The 17,945-nt window shown below is 32.3% G+C and overlaps 3 protein-coding genes across 3 annotated transcripts; 2 read left to right on the plus strand and 1 right to left on the minus strand.

The window, feature by feature from the left end:
* Positions 1 to 2,425: 2,425 nt before the first annotated feature.
* On the plus strand, positions 2,426 to 5,678 carry LOC140883054 (O-fucosyltransferase 28-like). Its single transcript, XM_073289355.1, has 8 exons — positions 2,426 to 3,206; positions 3,578 to 3,656; positions 3,750 to 3,820; positions 3,914 to 4,002; positions 4,089 to 4,221; positions 4,334 to 4,566; positions 4,657 to 5,133; positions 5,239 to 5,678. The coding sequence occupies exons 1-8, from the start codon at positions 2,580 to 2,582 to the stop codon at positions 5,501 to 5,503; spliced, it is 1,974 nt and encodes a 657-aa protein (XP_073145456.1). The 5' UTR covers positions 2,426 to 2,579; the 3' UTR covers positions 5,504 to 5,678.
* Positions 5,679 to 8,624: 2,946 nt separating this feature from the next.
* On the plus strand, positions 8,625 to 9,528 carry LOC140883055 (uncharacterized). Its single transcript, XM_073289357.1, has 3 exons — positions 8,625 to 8,768; positions 8,852 to 9,178; positions 9,279 to 9,528. Exons 1-3 carry the CDS (start codon positions 8,708 to 8,710, stop codon positions 9,395 to 9,397), a joined length of 507 nt encoding a protein of 168 aa, XP_073145458.1. The 5' UTR covers positions 8,625 to 8,707; the 3' UTR covers positions 9,398 to 9,528.
* Positions 9,529 to 10,326: 798 nt separating this feature from the next.
* Positions 10,327 to 12,522, minus strand: LOC140881164 (laccase-7-like). The gene is made up of 5 exons (XM_073286248.1): positions 12,354 to 12,522; positions 12,088 to 12,239; positions 11,742 to 11,986; positions 11,520 to 11,648; positions 10,327 to 11,414 (listed from the first exon to the last, which is right to left on the minus strand). Exons 1-5 carry the CDS (start codon positions 12,456 to 12,458, stop codon positions 10,327 to 10,329), a joined length of 1,719 nt encoding a protein of 572 aa, XP_073142349.1. The 5' UTR covers positions 12,459 to 12,522.
* Between the last annotated feature and the right edge of the window lie 5,423 nt (positions 12,523 to 17,945).

Genomic DNA, 17,945 nt, shown 5'->3' on the forward strand with positions numbered 1-17,945 from the left:
GTCATTGTTCGCAAATCAATAAAAAGTCAACAAAAATCACGCAGTGCCCAATCATGTATTTTTTTTTATATATATATATATATATCACAAAGAAAAAATGTAATGTTTTTTTTATTTAAGTTGTAGAAAATGAGGACGGCTTGATTATATTAAACATATAATATAAGATAATAATTTATTAAATTTAGTGAATAAACTGGATGAATCAACAAAGTTTCCGATACGCATCCCCAGATGTCACATTACCAGAAATTTGGGATAAAAATAAACAACTGTGCATATATGGGAATATATTTTGGTGTAGGTCTTATATTTAAATAGTTCTGGGGAATTATTGAATTTCTTCTTACTACCTAACGCATCAGGTTGGTGATGGAATGATAGTACATGCACGAAAAATATTTATTTATCATAAATAATAACGAAGAAAGTATCACTTCATAATTTTTTTAAAAATACAGATAATTTGATATGTAATAATGGATCGATTTCTTACTATTTAAATAACTTTGGTATTTCTGTATTAATTAATTAATTTTCAATTGATTTTGTGAAAACATATTTGAATTACACTCTCAATATATACAATATTTAATGATTTTTTTTTCTTTCTCCTGTAATATAATTTCTTTTTAAATTTTTAGTATTATCTTTACATATATTTTAAATTCAATCATATCTCTATTTATATATTTTAAATTCAATCATATCTCTATTTATATTTTAAAATTTTAAGATAATTCATCGCTCCTAGCAAAAAAAAAAAAAAAAATATTAAATTGAAAATACCAATAAATATAATGTTCAAATAAATATCGTAATACATATTCAACAGTCTATTCATGATTTTTCGCGGTTGGTTAGATTACATGAAGATATTCCAATTTGTCGCGTTAGTTTCCAAAAATTGGCGTTTGTGGGATACATCACCCAATTAGCGTTTTTGAGGCCAAAATGTAAACATTTGCGTCAACTTGCATATATATATGTGCCAACAATCGGACGAACCCAGATTTAAACAAAATTTATAGTTTAAAAAATTATTTTTACCTTCATTTTTTTTTTGAAGTTGGAGTAAGAATTTGTTATGAGTGAATTTCAAACCCGATATTTGATCACAATCTTTAGATCTGGATATCAGATGTGATACATATTATCAACATAATTATTTCATTATTTATTGTATTCAATGCAATGTCTTTTTTAATACTTGTTTATTATATGTGGCCTACCCAAGACTACCAATTGGGACATAACATCTACAGGGCAATTGCTATTCAAATCATGATTCGATCATCATCCCTAATGTTTTCTTTTTCTAAGTATAAATTGCCATAAAAAATTTGGTAAACTGCACACTTCGGCGTTTACATGACAAACTAAGGAGTTTACATGGATTTAATATGTTTTTTTTAATTTTATTTTTATCATGTTAAATTAATTACTAGTTCTTGTAAGAAAATTTCTATTTATTGTGTATTCATATATTGAAGTGGAGTTAAAGTATAAAGTTAAAAAAATCATTGAGTTATCACGGGTATTATATCTTCTCATTCACGAAAATTACTTCCAACAAATTAATAGATCCATTTGTATTTTGTACGAGTTAAACGTACTGACTTTTCTTTTGCAAGTGTACGTGAGTACGTTTAATTTTTCAAAAAAAAAAAAAATAAATAAACTTTGTTCATATGCTCATGCAAAAACATTTATCAAAGTGTCAATATCGTACTAATTTTGGCTTTAGACGGATCAAACTATCAAAAATACTTTTTCTTTTATGAAATTTTCATTGAATAAATATATTCAATGCATAAGTAATGCATTTATTGACTCAATACAGTTACAATCCTGTGTAATCTCCATATTTGCCATAATGAAGTCATCAACTTTTTTAGAAGCTAACAGAGTATAAAAAATTTCCTAACACAATTTATGTACACATGATTATTTTATTTTATTTTTTTCATTTTTGGGCGGGGGATAAATCATTATACCCTAGCACGTTATCACATATCATGATATTTTTAACATTATCAAACTACAAAGAGATATATAGAGTTGAGAAATATATAATTTAAAACTAGATAATTTTGAATATAGAGATCAAATAAAATCTTATGAATGAGAAAAGATCAGATATTTCACAACTCTGAATGATCCGAAACTATGACCCCGTTTGGTATTAAAAGCCAGATTAGAAAAATATTTTTTTTAAAAAAAATATTTTTTTAGTTAATAAGGTGTTTGGATGACAAAATAAGTTTTTAAAAAAATATTTTTTTAAAAAATGTGTTTTTTAGTTAATATCTGCCAAATGCAAACGAACTCTATATATTTGTAAAGTAAAAACATATATATATTATATATATATATACTCACTCACATGAATCCTTCTCTTTGAACTTTCTTCCCCCCTTAGAAATCGGTCTCCTTCGAAAATCAAACTCCTTTCTCCATAAACGTGCATATATATATACACAGCGGTTAACAAATTAACCTCCATTCACCTTTCATGGCGGCTGAAACTACCGCTTAATGCTTCTCTCTCCTTTTGATCGATAAAACTTCAACCGGCAATGTCGAAAAGCGGCGGCAGCATCAAGATTTTCACACACCATCGCCGGAGAGTGGCCGATCAGTCGGCAACGAACGACGAGAGATTTTCTGGTCAAGTGAAAATCTCTCTCGGCCAATATTCATCATCAAAAGGGGATGAAGATACAGAAACGGTGTTGAATTTGAAGTCTGTCAGCAGCAACAACGTTGATGGAGTCCTCTGTCAGTATAGCGGCGGCGGCGGCGGCGGCGGAAGCCAACAACATCACCACCTGGTCGTTCGGTACTTGTTGGTACGGAGGAGGCTCCCTGAGAAATGGGTTCTGTGGCTCGAAAAGTGCTTGTTGAGTTTATGGGGTGCTTTGCTTTCTTTATTTTCAAGAAAGCATATGGTCCGTACGGTTCTTGGGATGCTCTTGATGCTGGTGGCGGTGTCGGCCTTTCTTACATTCCCTGCGGTGACTGGCGGCGGCGGCGGAGGGAGGGTGGCCGCGTTTGTCGGGAAAGTCAGGTGGGGAGGGAAAGAGAATCTGATTGTTCAGAATTATCGGAACGATCATTTGATTCATGCCCAGAATGCGGTGGCTGATTCAGAATCTTCTTCTTCCCACGATCTTCCGCAGGCCCGGCTGGCCAAGGAAATTCCGGTGAGTCTTCTTCTTATATATTTTATAATGGAAGATATTCAATACTGCTGCATTGGGCATTAAAATCTTCGATATGAAAATATACTATTTATAAAATAAATGTAACAGAAGTTCAAAAACTACATGAACAGTTTCCTTTTTTGGTTTCTGTAATTAATATTGTTTATTGAAATAGAAAATAGTGGGCAACAAACAAAACGAGCATTGAAATTTTATTTATTTATATAATTCCCTTAGGCGTACATTCATCGACCCTCGTGTTCTTTCAGACATTAGCTGAATTAAATTGCAATGATCACCAAAAAAAATCTTGTCTTTTAATTCCATTTTGCATATTATGTGACAATATACACTTTGTGATGAAATCTCAGCGGCAGCTGCCAGAAATATGGAGAAGGCCGACCAGTGACGACTACTACAAGTGCATTCCTCGACCGAGGAGCCGCACAAGTGCGTCGATTTATCAAATTTCCTTGCGCATTTTTTTTTAAATCAGTGTATCGTTGGTATGTTTGATAATGGAATGTTTCGAATCCTTTTCAGGAACGGATAATGCGACGAACGGTTATATTCTAGTAAATGCCAATGGGGGATTGAATCAAATGAGAATGGGAGTAAGTTCCAGATTTTATTTCCTTTTATGTACATTTATCGGATATAAATATAAATTTTTTTTTTACCATTTTGATTTCAACATATGATTATAGATATGCGACATGGTGGCGATAGCGAAGATGATGAATGCCACTCTCGTGCTCCCATCCCTTGATCATAATAGCTTTTGGACAGATCCTAGGTATGGCCTAAGATTAGCAATAATGTGAAGGCTTCTGTTTTGATATTCTTTGATGTTTGGTAATAAAGATATGTTGATCTTTTCAGTGAATTTAAGGATATTTTTGACTGGAGACATTTTATCGAAGTTTTAAGAGATGATATCGAGATAGTTGAAGCTTTGCCACCAAAGTATGCAGGAGTGAAGCCCTTTGAGAGAGCTCCCATTTCTTGGTCCAAGGTCTATTATAACTAACAAACAAATGTGATCATATTTAGTACTGTGTAGTGAATATATCTGGTTTTTGCTGACCTTAAGCTGTATTTTTTTCATGGTTTGATCCGCACTGCAGGGTGGCTACTACAAAGATGAGATGTCTCGTTTGCTAAGGAGACGCAAGGTTATAAGGTTCACGCATACTGACTCAAGGCTGGTAAATAATCGCCTCGCCTCCTACTTACAGAGACTCAGGTGTCGTGCAAATTACGTAGCTCTTCGTTACACTACAGAGATCGAGACACTCGGAAAGAGACTTGTGGATAGGCTAAGAGACAATGGAAAACCTTTTATTGCACTTCACTTGAGGTGATTTATGGTCAATTTTCGCGAACTTTTGGACTCTGATGATGTTTATAATGTACTGAAGGAAGTTGTGTGGTTTCTTGATTTCTTCAGGTACGAGAAAGACATGCTTGCATTTACAGGCTGCAGCAATAACTTGACTGAGGCGGAAGCTGAGGAACTGCGGGCGATGAGGTACAGTGTGAAGCATTGGAAGGAGAAAGAAATCGACAGCCGGTTGAAGAGACTACAAGGGGGCTGCCCTCTGTCTCCGAGGGAAGCAGCACTGTTTTTAAAGGCCATGGGGTATCCTTCTTCAACAAGAATATACATCGTGGCGGGCGAAATCTACGGTAAAAATAGCATGGATGCTTTTCGGCAAGAGTATCCAAACGTTTTCACACACCACACACTCGCAACAGAAGATGAATTGGAGCCTTTCAAGATGTACCAGAACCGTTTAGCCGCATTAGACTACATTATAGCCGTGGAAAGCGACGTGTTCGTTTATACGTATGATGGGAATATGGCCAAGGCCGTGCAGGGGCATAGGACGTTTGAAGGGGTCAGGAGGACTATCAATCCCAACAGGTTTAATTCTTTTTAATTTACACGTCGTTTATTCGGTGATCCTGTTCTGTCAAAAGGAGATCTTTTTGATAGGCTTTTGTTGCTGTTTTTTTTTTTTTTCCCCAGGTTGAAACTTGTTAGATCGATAAATTCGTTGGACAGAGGTCAGGTGTCTTGGGAGGATTTCGCGGTAGAAGTAAAGAGTTTACATTCAGACAGAGTAGGAAAGCCATATCTAAGGCAAATAGGAAACTCACCAAGAGTAGAAGAAAACTTCTATGCAAATCCTTATCCGGATTGTGTTTGTAATGCTACGACTTATTTGAACATGACGCGTGGCCGTGGGAGAGTGAATCAAACTCTTGGCTTGAAAGCTCCTCTGAGAAGATAGCGTATTTTTTTTGTTAGAACAAGGTAAAATTACACGGCCATGTAAATACACACATACGTATATTGGCTTGATTCAGATACATTTATCTATCTAGTTATGGGGTATTTGAAGAAATCGATTTTCTCCTCCTTTTCGTAAGGAAACAATTGAATTGTGAAGAAATTAAATGACGGGAAGCAAGCAAGGATACCACCATTTCCTTTTCTTTTTTTTTTTTTTGATCATATTCATCTTTATTCTATTTTCAAGAATAGATGTATCATGGTTCGAAATTATGTTGATTGAAAAGTTTTGACATGTATTTCTTTCCAAACCCCCATTCTCCGGCCATTAATCTGGAATGGTACAACATAACAGTTGATACGAGATGCTAGCATAAGCTAGTTACATCGAAATTTGGTGAAAATGTACGCATGGTCGATACTGAACATTTTTAGGCCTGAGTCGAATTTTTATAAAAAGGCCATGAATGACTTGAGCATAATACGTGTTCACATTCTTATAATTCATGATAACCTCTTCGGATTAAATCAATACATGAAAGACAATATAAATAACTAAATAATTTTATTAAAATTTAACAATAAAATCAAACAAGTCCAAAATTATAGCTGAAAAGCAACCCCACCTTACAGTTTTGGAGCTAAAAAAACTAATTAAGTCTGTATAAACAAGTTGTTCAGTAATTTCTTTCTCAATTAACAACATGGCCAATCCATTCAATCTTTCTTATGACATGGTTGATCGAAGAAAAATTTTGACGAGTTTTAACTTTGAGAAACTTTTTTATGCACTTAGGAGACATGGTAAACCTAAAACTTTAACAATTCAATGAAAATTTTAATAAATATTCACAAAGAAATTATATACACATCTTCTTCATTAAAAATTTAGAATAAATAAATCATGATTTTCAAATCACATAAGATTTTTCACTGTCACCAATTAAGTATTTAAGTGCATACAAATTAATTGATCAAATAACTTGCAAACATCGTATAGACATTAGACAATCAAATTCACAATGTTCAATTATCATATTTTGATCAACCATAGTTCATATAAACATTGTTACCCATAAAACTAAATCAAACATTTCATCAAGCAGTTTAGGTGCAATAATTCAAACTTCTCATTCAAATCATTTTTACATATTAATCCATTAAAAAATTATCGTTATATCTAAATCTAGTAACTAGTAATGAAATAATAAAATAAAAAATAAGAAAGCATAGAGCATGAGATAACTGAGAAAAAAACCTTCAAGAGAAACCTATTCGAAAAACTTGAAATCTATTTTGCTTCTGCAGACTACCACTTATGCTTTGGAGTTTGGAAAAAAGATGAGTTAATAAATTTTAATTGGACTATAACTTATGTATACTACTAGTTTTTTTTTAAAATTATGAGCCCCAAAGTTTTTGGGCCTGAGTTAATTAGACTCTTTCGACTCATAAGAGGAACGGCCCTGACATAATGTACGTTGTTTCTAGAGCCGTATGCATTGATGAATGAAGGTAGCATGAAATATTTCGGAGATTGGGGTGCAATTAAGTCGGTAATTTCGGCAGTCCCACAATTAAGTCAGTGATGAAGCTTTGATTTGCTGAACCAACGTTCTAATGAGTATGTGATTAGATTATGCTCAATAAATTGTGAAAAGTTATACTATTATACGAATGTGGGAATATTCTATGCTATGTAGTATTTCTTTTCATATAATTTGGTCAAATGTTTACTTTTGGATCATTAACACATTATGTCAACTTCAATAAAAATACGAAGGATCGTGAAAAATGTGAGAAACACACATGATCTAATGATATTGAGATGCAGGGACGGAGCCACTCCAAAGGTTGGGGTGGGCTCTAGCCCATGCTTAAAAAAACTAAAAATTTATTAGTTATATTGTATATTTAATTATTTAAGTCTAAATTCTAATATTAGCTAATCCTGATTTTTTTTGTTTAGCCCAATACTTGGTCCAATCCATTTAATGAAACATATTTGTGTAGACTTGGTCCAGCTATTTTTTTGAAATATATTTGTAGGATATGCGTTGTTTGATTTATAAAATGATTTTTCAAAAAAAGCGAGTAGATGAAATACATCTTTTTCTTAATTTAATTTTTCCATTCAAATTTATTCTCACCTTTTTCTTAATTTAATTTTTTTCATTCAAATTTATTCTCACTCGCTCCTAACGTTCAATTTTTATCTGGATTTTTGTGTTTTTTTAAATTAGATTTTGTTTTTTTAACCGCTTAATTTAATTGATATGTGAAATCGTGGATTTCTAGAAAATAATTGTGAAACAGACTTTTTGATATATATCCTTTTGAAACGATTTATTTTTTATAATTTTCTATGTCATTTTTGCATTTTCTTTATTTGAAATAAATATATTTTCATTTTAAAATTTATTCATTTTTTTTACAAGAAAATTTCTTCATTCTTATTATAACTGATTAGATATTTTTTTTGAGTCATTAATGTGTGATTTTTTTTTATGATATGCTCTAATATATATTACTTGAAATATCTTTTTTTTTTTTTGAGTATATTGTAAGGATATTGATTGAAGAGAAAATTTTAGTACTTTATATATGTGAAACTTATTTCTTTTACAACCACCAAGAATTTTTCGGAGTCCGTGCACTTGAAACATCATATATTCATCAGTTTATATTTTTACCATTAAATATTTTGAAAGTATTCTTAGATTATACATTATTTTTTTTTATTATATTTTATTTTTTTAAAAAAATTATTTATTTTATTTTAGCTTTTGATCAGAAAAGTCAGCCCCAGATTAAAAATTTTTCTGACTACATCTCTGAACTTGTGTATTAAAAACCACCACCACCACCATCATTTATAAAATTATTAATAAATAAGAATCTTGCAAAAAATATAGAATACACGAGGTTTATGTCAAAAAACCAAAAAAGAAAATTTAAAAAATCAAGGCCAAAATTAAGCTCCGACGACTCTCCAACTTCCCCGAAATGAAAAGTTTCCATATAATGTTCGTTTATGAATATGATAACATCATCCCTTATATAAAGACTATATTCTCAAATGCATTGAACATCCATCTAATCTTCTCCCTCTCGAAATCAAAATCTACCAGTCAAAGAGAAAGATTATAACAAAATCAAACACCAAGAACATTATCATCAAATCAAATAAAAAAAAAAAGCCATGCATTCCTCCGCATTGCTTCTCTTCTTGGCTTGCTCTCTCTTCCTCAATGGGACAATAGGTATGAATTTAAAAAATCTCGATATGTTTTTTTTTTAATGTTTCAAATGATTAATTTTGCGTACGTGCATGGCTTTCTTACAGCTGAGTTGATCTGCGAGGACTTGCCTACTGAACTGTGTGCCTTTTCGATCGCATCTTCGGGGAAGAGATGTGTGCTGGAAACCACAATCGACGAAGCAAGTAACAAGAAGTACACTTGCAAGACATCGCAAGTGTTGGCCGACAAATTGTCCGGCTACATAGAGAACGATCAGTGCGTGGCTTCGTGTGGGCTCGGCCGGGAATCCGTCGGGATATCCTCCGACGCCTTCCTGAAGCCGGGATTCGCCGCTAGCCTATGCTCTCCGGAGTGTTACGAGAATTGCCCCAACATCGTCGACCTCTATTACAATCTCGCCGCGGGCGAAGGTAATCGAGATTCTGTTTATGTTAGAGATCTGTTGATGATTTGTACATTATGGGGTTTTTTTTTCAGTATTTGTTTGTGTTTAATTTTATATATTTGCAGGCGTGTTGTTGCCGGAGCTATGTTCGAAGCAGAGGCGCAGCTCCCTCCGCGGCGTGTTTGGGTTTTTGGGCAACGGTTACGCCGCCGGCGGTGATGCACCGGCTCCCGCCCCTTTCTGATTATTGGGTTGTCCGGTTCATAATATTGTTTGATTTGCGTTAAAGAAAGATTCGGGTTGATCCTGGGATTAATTCGGTCGGTTTATGTTATTAATTATTTAGTGACGTTCTGTTTCTTGAAATTGAATTTACCGAGAATAAGTTTGTTGTTGGAGTTTTAATTTGATGTAATTAAAATGTATGACTCCTGAATAATATTGCATTCTTGATAATTAAGATTATTATTAAAAAATGGTTGACCTGAAGGTGATCTTATTCCACATTAGTCAGAAATTCATTAACTCGTGTGCTGTTATATCGAGGGATGTGCGGCAGGGACTTAATTAAGATTATTCTTGGTTGGTCTTAACATGAATCATTTAATTTCCTTACTATAATTCGTAATTTTAAGCAGATGTGTCAAAATGGGCTAGGCCCGTCGGGTTGACTCACTCCGTCATACAAAATAGGTGGTGGGTTGGAAATTTCTCAACCCGTCTTAAAGGTGGGTTGGCCCGCCCCACCCCACCTAACGGCGGGTTACGATTGACCTGCCAAAACCCGCTAAATTACACGTAAGCCCGTCGGGTTGGCACACCCCGCTATTTAAAATTGGTGGGTTGGGTTGGGGTTTTTCCAACCCGTCTTAAAGGTGGGTCGCCCCGCCTAATGGTAGATTGCGACGGATTGTGGGCCGCCCCACCCCACAAACCCGTTTTGACACCTCTAATTTTAAGCTCAAAATGACACTTTTGCAAGAATCAGTGTGAACAGTTTGAATATCATGAAAAGAAAGGTTTACAATCGGCTGACTTTATGACACAATCTTTTACAAAGTAATTATTCAAAGACAACAACAATATGATTGGATTTCAAATAATAAATAATTAAATTGCAACCAACAATGACAAGAAAACAATGATGTGAAAATGTTCCTGCTCCGGATTCAATCAGCATCTGGGGAAATCTGATGGTGGCGGGGGCAGAGTACTCGATGGCGTCGGCCCGTTTTCGACGACAAAAGCCGTCGCTAAGCCCCAAGGCAAGTGCACATCGAGATGACAATGCATCAACCAAACTCCTGGATTATTAGCCCGGAACCTGATCACGGCCCATCCCCCGACCGGAACCGCGATGGTGTTACGCTCTTGTGGGTTGACGAAGTTGAAGTTTTTGCCATCGATCGTACGGTTGAAGTTCCCGAATCCTTGAGCCAGCACAAAGAAGTTGAACCCGTGTAAGTGGATGGGGTGATTCTCTATCCCAATGAAGGCAGTATTTTGCAACACAATCTCTACGGTTGCATTGTATTTCACTTTCTTGACCTTGGTGGATTTTGTGGTCATTACCAGAGCTCGATTCAGGCTGTTGTTCGGGTTCGTGTAGTCGAATCGCAACGGCGGGTTATCGGGAAAATCGGCGGTGTATATTTCCCCGACGTTCCTGAAAAATGCCTCGAGCATCGACAACTTGACGGGGAATTGGAAGGATGCATTGTTCATGCTCGCAGCTAGCCTTTGGCCCAACGGGCCCGCGCATGACGCATTACCAGGGGCCCCACAAGCGGAAAGGCCCAACCCAAATGTTATGAACAAGTGTTCGTCTAGATCTCGCGGGACTGGGCTCCAAAAGGGCCCGGTAACAAGCCCAGTTAGGTTGGTGAAAAATTTGTGGGCCGTGGGGGTGTCGTTAAATGCAGGAAGAATAGGCATGATAGGCTTAGACAGCGTCGATCCTTTGTACTCTATGATACCGGTTGTGGTGGTGTTGTCGAACGGAACCCCAGCCGCGCTAGCGTAAGGACTCGCGGCCATGTAGTATCGTCCCAATGTCTGATTCGCGGTTAATAGTACGTCTGTGGTTTGTCCTGGTGCCAACACGACCACATCGGTCGTGTATGGGTTCGTGTAAGAAGCATCGACCGCCACGACTTCCAACTTGTGGTTGGCGATCTTGAAGAAGAGCTGGTTATTGAGTGCAGCATTGATTATTCGGAGGAGATACCTTTTTCCTTGCTCCACTTGCAACTTAAAGGTGTCTACATTTAAGAATAACAATTGACATATATATGTGACAACCCATAATATATATTAAATTTGTTGCTAGCTAGAAATTTGTATATTTCTGTGTAAAATTAACTTACGGTTGGAGGAGCATGGATACAGATCACCGGGCCGGCCGTTTATAGTATAGGCATCAGACAGATTCGGTGCGCCTCCGGTGGCTAACGCCTGATTCTCAACGTCGATCACATTAGCATTCCACCACTCTCCTACAGTCATTAATATATACATTAACTTGAGTTGAAATGAAATGAAATGTCTTTTCAATACGAGTTTATTCACACATATATCTATAGACTTACCAAGAACTATTGGGACTTCCCTGTGTGGCTTAGGAAATGGATATGATCGACCCGTCTTAGGCCGGATGATGAGGGCACCATGAACTGTGGCTCGAAGCCATTGAACGTGTGCGTGCCACCATAGAGTACCCTCTTGACCGGTGATGGTGAAGCGGTAGGCGTAACTCTGGCCAGGCCGGATCGGGCATTGGGTGGCGAATTCAGGTCCATCAGCCCAACCGCTAAGCAACTGGAAAATCCCATGCCTACACATCAAGTGAATACCATATATTTATATAATTCGATTTCATACAATCGTAACGATATATATAGTACACGTTGATTACATTTACATTTAATTACATACCAATGAATGGTCAGATTATAGGGCGAATGATTGAAAACGTAGACGATCAGAGTGTCACCCTCTTGCACGCGGAGAGTTGGCCCCGGAATACTACCGTTTACTGCAGTAATCTCTTGGTTTCTACACAGCCGATTGACTGTCAAATTTTGCACCTGTGCATGGGTTCACGTAAGGTACTATAAAAGTTAGCATATCAAAATCAAATTCAAATCTTGGGAAAGGAAATGAAATGTTCATATATATATAAGTTGTGTAAGAAGGTTTACATGAAAAGAATGTTCGACGATGGCGGCGGAAGCAAATGAAGTAGAAAAAGAAGAAGCCAAGAAAGCGAAAGCGCATGCAAACAAGAGAGCGAGATGATTCGCCATGAATGTTTGTTGGTGAATATGCAATTTCCCTCAAGACAAGCACTCCCTTTTTGGAGAAATGTTATAAAAGATATATATTGGAGACGATGTTGTTTAGTATAAGAAACAAGGTTCGAACATGGAGTTTATTTATACATGCGCATTGATCATATGATTTTTGCTGCGATTGCGTGAAAGGATACTAGGAATCATAACTGGAAGGGAAGCTGGTGGTAGAGGAAATTTCGTTACCTAACTGTTTGGAGTTGGCCATCAAATATTTTAGTTTGAATACTTTTTTGCTTCTTAGATAAGTATGTTTTGACAATTTTTTTATAGGACCTCGTGGGAGCAGGTGATGCCGTGATGCAATTTTTTTGAAGTTGATTTCAGCTGTGAATCTAATTTATTATTTATTTTTATTTCTTTAATATTCTTTTATCATAAAATCATTTTTATATCTAGTTCTACACACACATATATATATATTAAAGAATTGGAACAAAATGTGGACTGATTTATGAAATGCACGAAGTTCAAAAATAGATCAACAAGCCATTAAAAGATGAAAGCTGTAATTAATATACACGTTCCTTTTAGTCATCATTATATTTTTTTTAGAAAGTTTTTTTAATGAATTACGTGGAGATAATTTTAATACAACTTACGTTGTGGGAATTAACTTTGGATATATGTTTTTTTTAAAAAAAATTAAAGAAAAATATATTTTTAATACATTAACTTATCTAATTTTAGGTTTTACTCTATTAAGTTTTCGATGTTTGATTTTGATGAACTTTTGGTTTATGGCTCTTTTGTTTCAGTCTTTCAGATAACAAAGTATATATTTTTTGGTAGCAGTACTCCGACGACATAAAACCAAAAGTAAAAACATAAAATTATTATAAGGAAACCAAAATTTGAGAACTTATAAACTCAAATTAAGTAAGAAAAGTTGGTGGGAAAAAAAAAGTTATTTTATCAATTTTAATACATTGACGAGTAAACGATATAATATAAATGTAAAAGATGTTAATAACATTGACTTGGCAAATAGGTTTGCAAAACGACTTTTTGAACTGATTACATGTTAATATTAGCATCGTCAGCCATGAAATAAACAAAAACCAATTACTTCTTCTTTTCTTTTTTAAATTAAAAAAAAAAGGATAAAGAAGCTTGTTCACCCACCTCTATCTATTAATTTGCAACTTTGCCTTTCTTTACACTATTATTCTTCTTCTTCTTTTTTTTGAGTTGAACTCTACACTATTCTATATATAAATAAAAAATGGATAAGGATATAAGTGTAAAAACATAATATTAGATAGGGGCATTAAATGAAAACTGCGAGAAATAAAAAAAATAAGAAATTAGAAAAGAATAATAAACTGACATTTTGTTTGTGACTTAGTAAATACTTTAATTGTAATTAATGGATTTAATTACGTTAATTAGGTGCACTTATCTGTTTCAACATCTATAATATGGTTTTAGGAAAACAACATTCGGAAATAAAAATCTATTTCTATCTACACTATCTATCTACAATGGAGAGTTTGGCACGTAATTAGATACGAGACAGATTAATTAATAATCAATCATTATTTTTTAATACGATTTTTGGAATTATTTTTTGTATTTAATTAGATACAAGTCCAATGCAAACATAAATATTTTACTTTTATACCCCTTAGAAATCCATGATAACGAAACTAACATCTATTCTATGGAATTTTACCGTTTTAGGAAAGCAATATTCGGAACTAACAAAAATAAGAAAATAACAAAAGATATCTGTTTTTTTGCTTACTGTATTAATACTGTTAGTATGTGTGTGTGTGCGTTTTTCTTTTTCAAAAAAAAAAAAGTTATTCTACCTTTAAAAATTTTAATAGACTTGTGATTATGATATTATAATAATAAAATATGAATAAAAAGAAACAGAATAATTTCAACAAAAAAATTAAACCAAATATTTTTGTACTCCTGTAAATTAACATGTCATTCATTGGGTGCCAAAAAAATATGGAATAAATTGTTATACAATAAAAGTAAATATTTTAAAAAATTAATCAATCAATATGAATAAGACAAAAAATAATTATTGATAAGTAAAGTTCAACACCTAATATTCCATAATTTTCGAAATAATTTTAAGAGGGTGTTTGACAATAATTTGGTCAAGTTATATAAATGATCACAATAAGTTGCTTGACAGTTTATAAGCTGTTTTTAAAAAAGTTGAGGTGATCTTATTTTTTTTAAAAAATATCTTATTTTAAAATTTTACTTCTCCAAATATAGTTCTCTATATTTTCATAAATCTCTGTTATGTTTTATATCTATTAAATATTAAATATTTTTTAAAAATTAAAATTGCAAAGAATATCAATTTTTCTAAATTAAAATATGAAATATTTTTAATTTTTTGTAATATAGGTTTAATATTTATGATAAAATTTTAAAACTATTTTTAAATAACATTCATACTATAATACTCTTTTTGGTAATTTTGACAATAAAAAAATTTTATAATGTCAAACACATCCACATCATTAATTCGTTTAAAATAAGTTCATCCAAACACATTTATAAATTATTTTTAAAATAAGTCGTGACAGCTAATAAGCTCTTAAACCAGCTTATAAACACCCTCTAAAACTCAAATATAAAATATTTGGTTACTATTAGAAATGTAATACATTTCAAGAAAATAAAATATTATTTAGATTACAATTATTAGTTATTTTATTCTTACTATAAATGTAAATAAATTTAAAGTTATTTTTTTATTTTATATTATATCCAATAAATTATTCACGCACGAATAACGTACATGCTTATTGCTAGTATACACACAAATACTTATTATTTATCTTTACCCTCAAACTCTTTATTGGATATACACAAATCGACAAGGTGTCCATCCAATAGTTTTTTGTTTTTTGAGCATGTTCGGATAGAATGATCTGAATTTGTGGAATGATTTCAATGAGAAATGATTTGAAATGCATGAAATTTAAATGATTAGGTTGGAGAACGGATTTAAAATTTTAGCAAAAAATATATTTGATCGATAGAAGATATTGCAAATACTTCATCATAATTTTGAGTCAAATGGATACGGTGGATTTGAAACAAACATTTGAAATCAAAGGATCACTCAAACCATTCAATCCAGATTCGACCTAAATGAATAAAATATCCCTTTTAAGTAAAATTCTAAGGCTAATATATAACCAGATGGAGAACGACAAATTTATATATAAAAAAAATCCCATTCTCTAGAATGTCTTGTTGCATTACTTAAACATTACTTGTTCAAATTAAACCATACATTTAGCACTATGATTTGTGTTTTAGACTTGGGGGTTAAGTTAAATTATATATAGTTGAAGCTTGATCGATAATCACCAATCACACGTGATCCCTCCCTTATCTTGTCAACCACTAAGAATAAATTTATACAAAAAGGGCAAAAAGAAAGAAGAATAAGAAGAAGATTTGCTAGATAATTTATAAGATTAACTTGATTGTACGTAGTCTAATCCAACATCTGCACTTTGTACAAGCAAAAAGACCGCTATCACTTTATTTTTGGATTTTCCAAAAAAAGATAAATTTATAATATCATTGTCCCTTCTATTTATAAGTAAGGAAAATTATAGTTTTGGTAATGTAACTTATATATATTTTTTTATTGTTTTATTATATTGTTGAAAATTCACAATTTTCATCCACTAACTACTTCACAATTTTTCTCCCATTTTTAGTTTTTTTTTAAAAAAAAATTATTTATTCCAAAGTGCTGATATGACGTCAATGAATGATAACGTCATGACACCATAAAAATATAACGTAACATAGGCAATTGTTGACATGACGTTGAACATTGTTTATATGTTCGATGTCATGTACTCATGTTAGCACCCTCGTGAAAATGACTCGAATTAGAAATAAATGCTAATTGGTATAATAAAATCTTGATTTATTAGTAACATGACCATAAATAAAATATGTACAAGTTATATGACCAAAAATAGAACAAAAGTTTGGGGTGAAATTCATTTTGAAAAAAAAGAACTTTTAAGCTAGACGATGATGTTTAGTTCATTTTTTGTTTTATAAAATTTAATGTGAAATTTATTACTATCTTCGTCTCAATTATATAGACACGTTTCTTTTTCACACACATTAATAAATTCTTTATAAATATCAATTATATAAACAACTTTCAATTTTATCTTTATCTTATTAGTGCTTATACATATATAAATTATTTGTTATCTTTTCGATAGTTAGTTAATTATAAAACACCAAATTAAGTAGTGTATATTAGTAAAAGAGTAAAAAATATTACTAAATATAATATATATATTGCGTGGTATAGGATTATATTAATAATTCTAAGTAATCACATGTTTATTTGCTTTTTTAGGATCCGTATTAACTCATAAAACACATTCATAGTCACCTAATTTATATTTTAAACCTTGATGATTTATCACAAATAAATGGTGTGATAAATAATCATTATGTTTTTAATTGAAAAATTACACTAATATCCTTCATTTACTTTCCAAAAAAATAATATGTGAAAATCTCATTTACTTTCCAATTTTACAAATAAAAAACTAAAAATAAGATTATATATTATATACAAAGGACAAAATTGTAACTCGTCATTTAATCGTAGTTTTAATCACAAAATTGATCCATTAAAGTAAACATGTTATTGTTTATGCATCATTATTCAACATCCTATAAAATTAGTTTAATAGTCCTAGTATTATTTATCTATATATAATTAATCTCACTAAGTAAACACAACAATAAACAATCAGCCGCAGTACCTCGACGTGACATGAGCGTGAAAGGGGTTTAAGAATCAGTTTTATGATTATATATTTGAGACAAAAAGAAAGAAGAAAATGTGATATGTATAATTAACACGGAAATAGGAATACATTTCATTTAAAATTTTACAAAACAAAAAATTTGAGAGCTTACGCAATGATTTGGATGCGAATACCTTATTTTTTAAACATAACATCTGGATTATATCTTTATTATATAATAATAATAAAACCTATAGAAAAACTGTTTTTAATATTTTTAATACTTTTTTTTTATTTTATAATTTATAATTGATTTTTAAATCATTAATTAGTCATTATCCTTAACCATTATTCACTATCTCTTTCACGTTTTTATTTAAGAAAAAAACCTACATCAATTAACTACTCCACTGAATACTAACTCCAATCATCTCTACGACTTTTCAATTTTCATCATATTTTTCATTTAATTTCTATTTTTTATATTTTATATGATTTATATGATTTTTTTTTCCAATAACATGTCGATCAAAAGTTTTTAAAAAAATCAGAAAGATAAAAATAAGAAAGTGACAGTAACTAATAATATTTCATTACACACGAAACACGGGTGTCACGTTTGCTAGTAACTCTGATTCCCGAAATATAGAAATCTTTCTTGGAAAAT

Source organism: Henckelia pumila, chromosome 2 (assembly GCF_033568475.1).
Source record: "Henckelia pumila isolate YLH828 chromosome 2, ASM3356847v2, whole genome shotgun sequence".
Taxonomy (NCBI): domain Eukaryota; kingdom Viridiplantae; phylum Streptophyta; class Magnoliopsida; order Lamiales; family Gesneriaceae; genus Henckelia; species Henckelia pumila.

What these genes read in the sequence shown, in the direction of transcription:
- LOC140883054 (XM_073289355.1), top strand. Translation starts at nt 2,580, where the DNA reads ATGTCGAAAAGCGGCGGCAGCATCAAGATTTTCACACACCATCGCCGG. An exon ending in GGCTGGCCAAGGAAATTCCG is followed by an intron (nt 3,207 to 3,577) that starts GTGAGTCTTCTT and finishes ATGAAATCTCAG; the next exon opens with CGGCAGCTGCCAGAAATATG. An exon ending in TTTATTGCACTTCACTTGAG is followed by an intron (nt 4,567 to 4,656) that starts GTGATTTATGGT and finishes TGATTTCTTCAG; the next exon opens with GTACGAGAAAGACATGCTTG.
- LOC140881164 (XM_073286248.1), bottom strand. Translation starts at nt 12,458, where the DNA reads ATGGCGAATCATCTCGCTCTCTTGTTTGCATGCGCTTTCGCTTTCTTG. An exon ending in TCGTCGAACATTCTTTTCAT is followed by an intron (nt 12,240 to 12,353) that starts GTAAACCTTCTT and finishes ACCCATGCACAG; the next exon opens with GTGCAAAATTTGACAGTCAA. An exon ending in TATAATCTGACCATTCATTG is followed by an intron (nt 11,987 to 12,087) that starts GTATGTAATTAA and finishes CTTGATGTGTAG; the next exon opens with GCATGGGATTTTCCAGTTGC.
- LOC140883055 (XM_073289357.1), top strand. Translation starts at nt 8,708, where the DNA reads ATGCATTCCTCCGCATTGCTTCTCTTCTTGGCTTGCTCTCTCTTCCTC. An exon ending in CTTCCTCAATGGGACAATAG is followed by an intron (nt 8,769 to 8,851) that starts GTATGAATTTAA and finishes GCTTTCTTACAG; the next exon opens with CTGAGTTGATCTGCGAGGAC. An exon ending in CAATCTCGCCGCGGGCGAAG is followed by an intron (nt 9,179 to 9,278) that starts GTAATCGAGATT and finishes ATATATTTGCAG; the next exon opens with GCGTGTTGTTGCCGGAGCTA.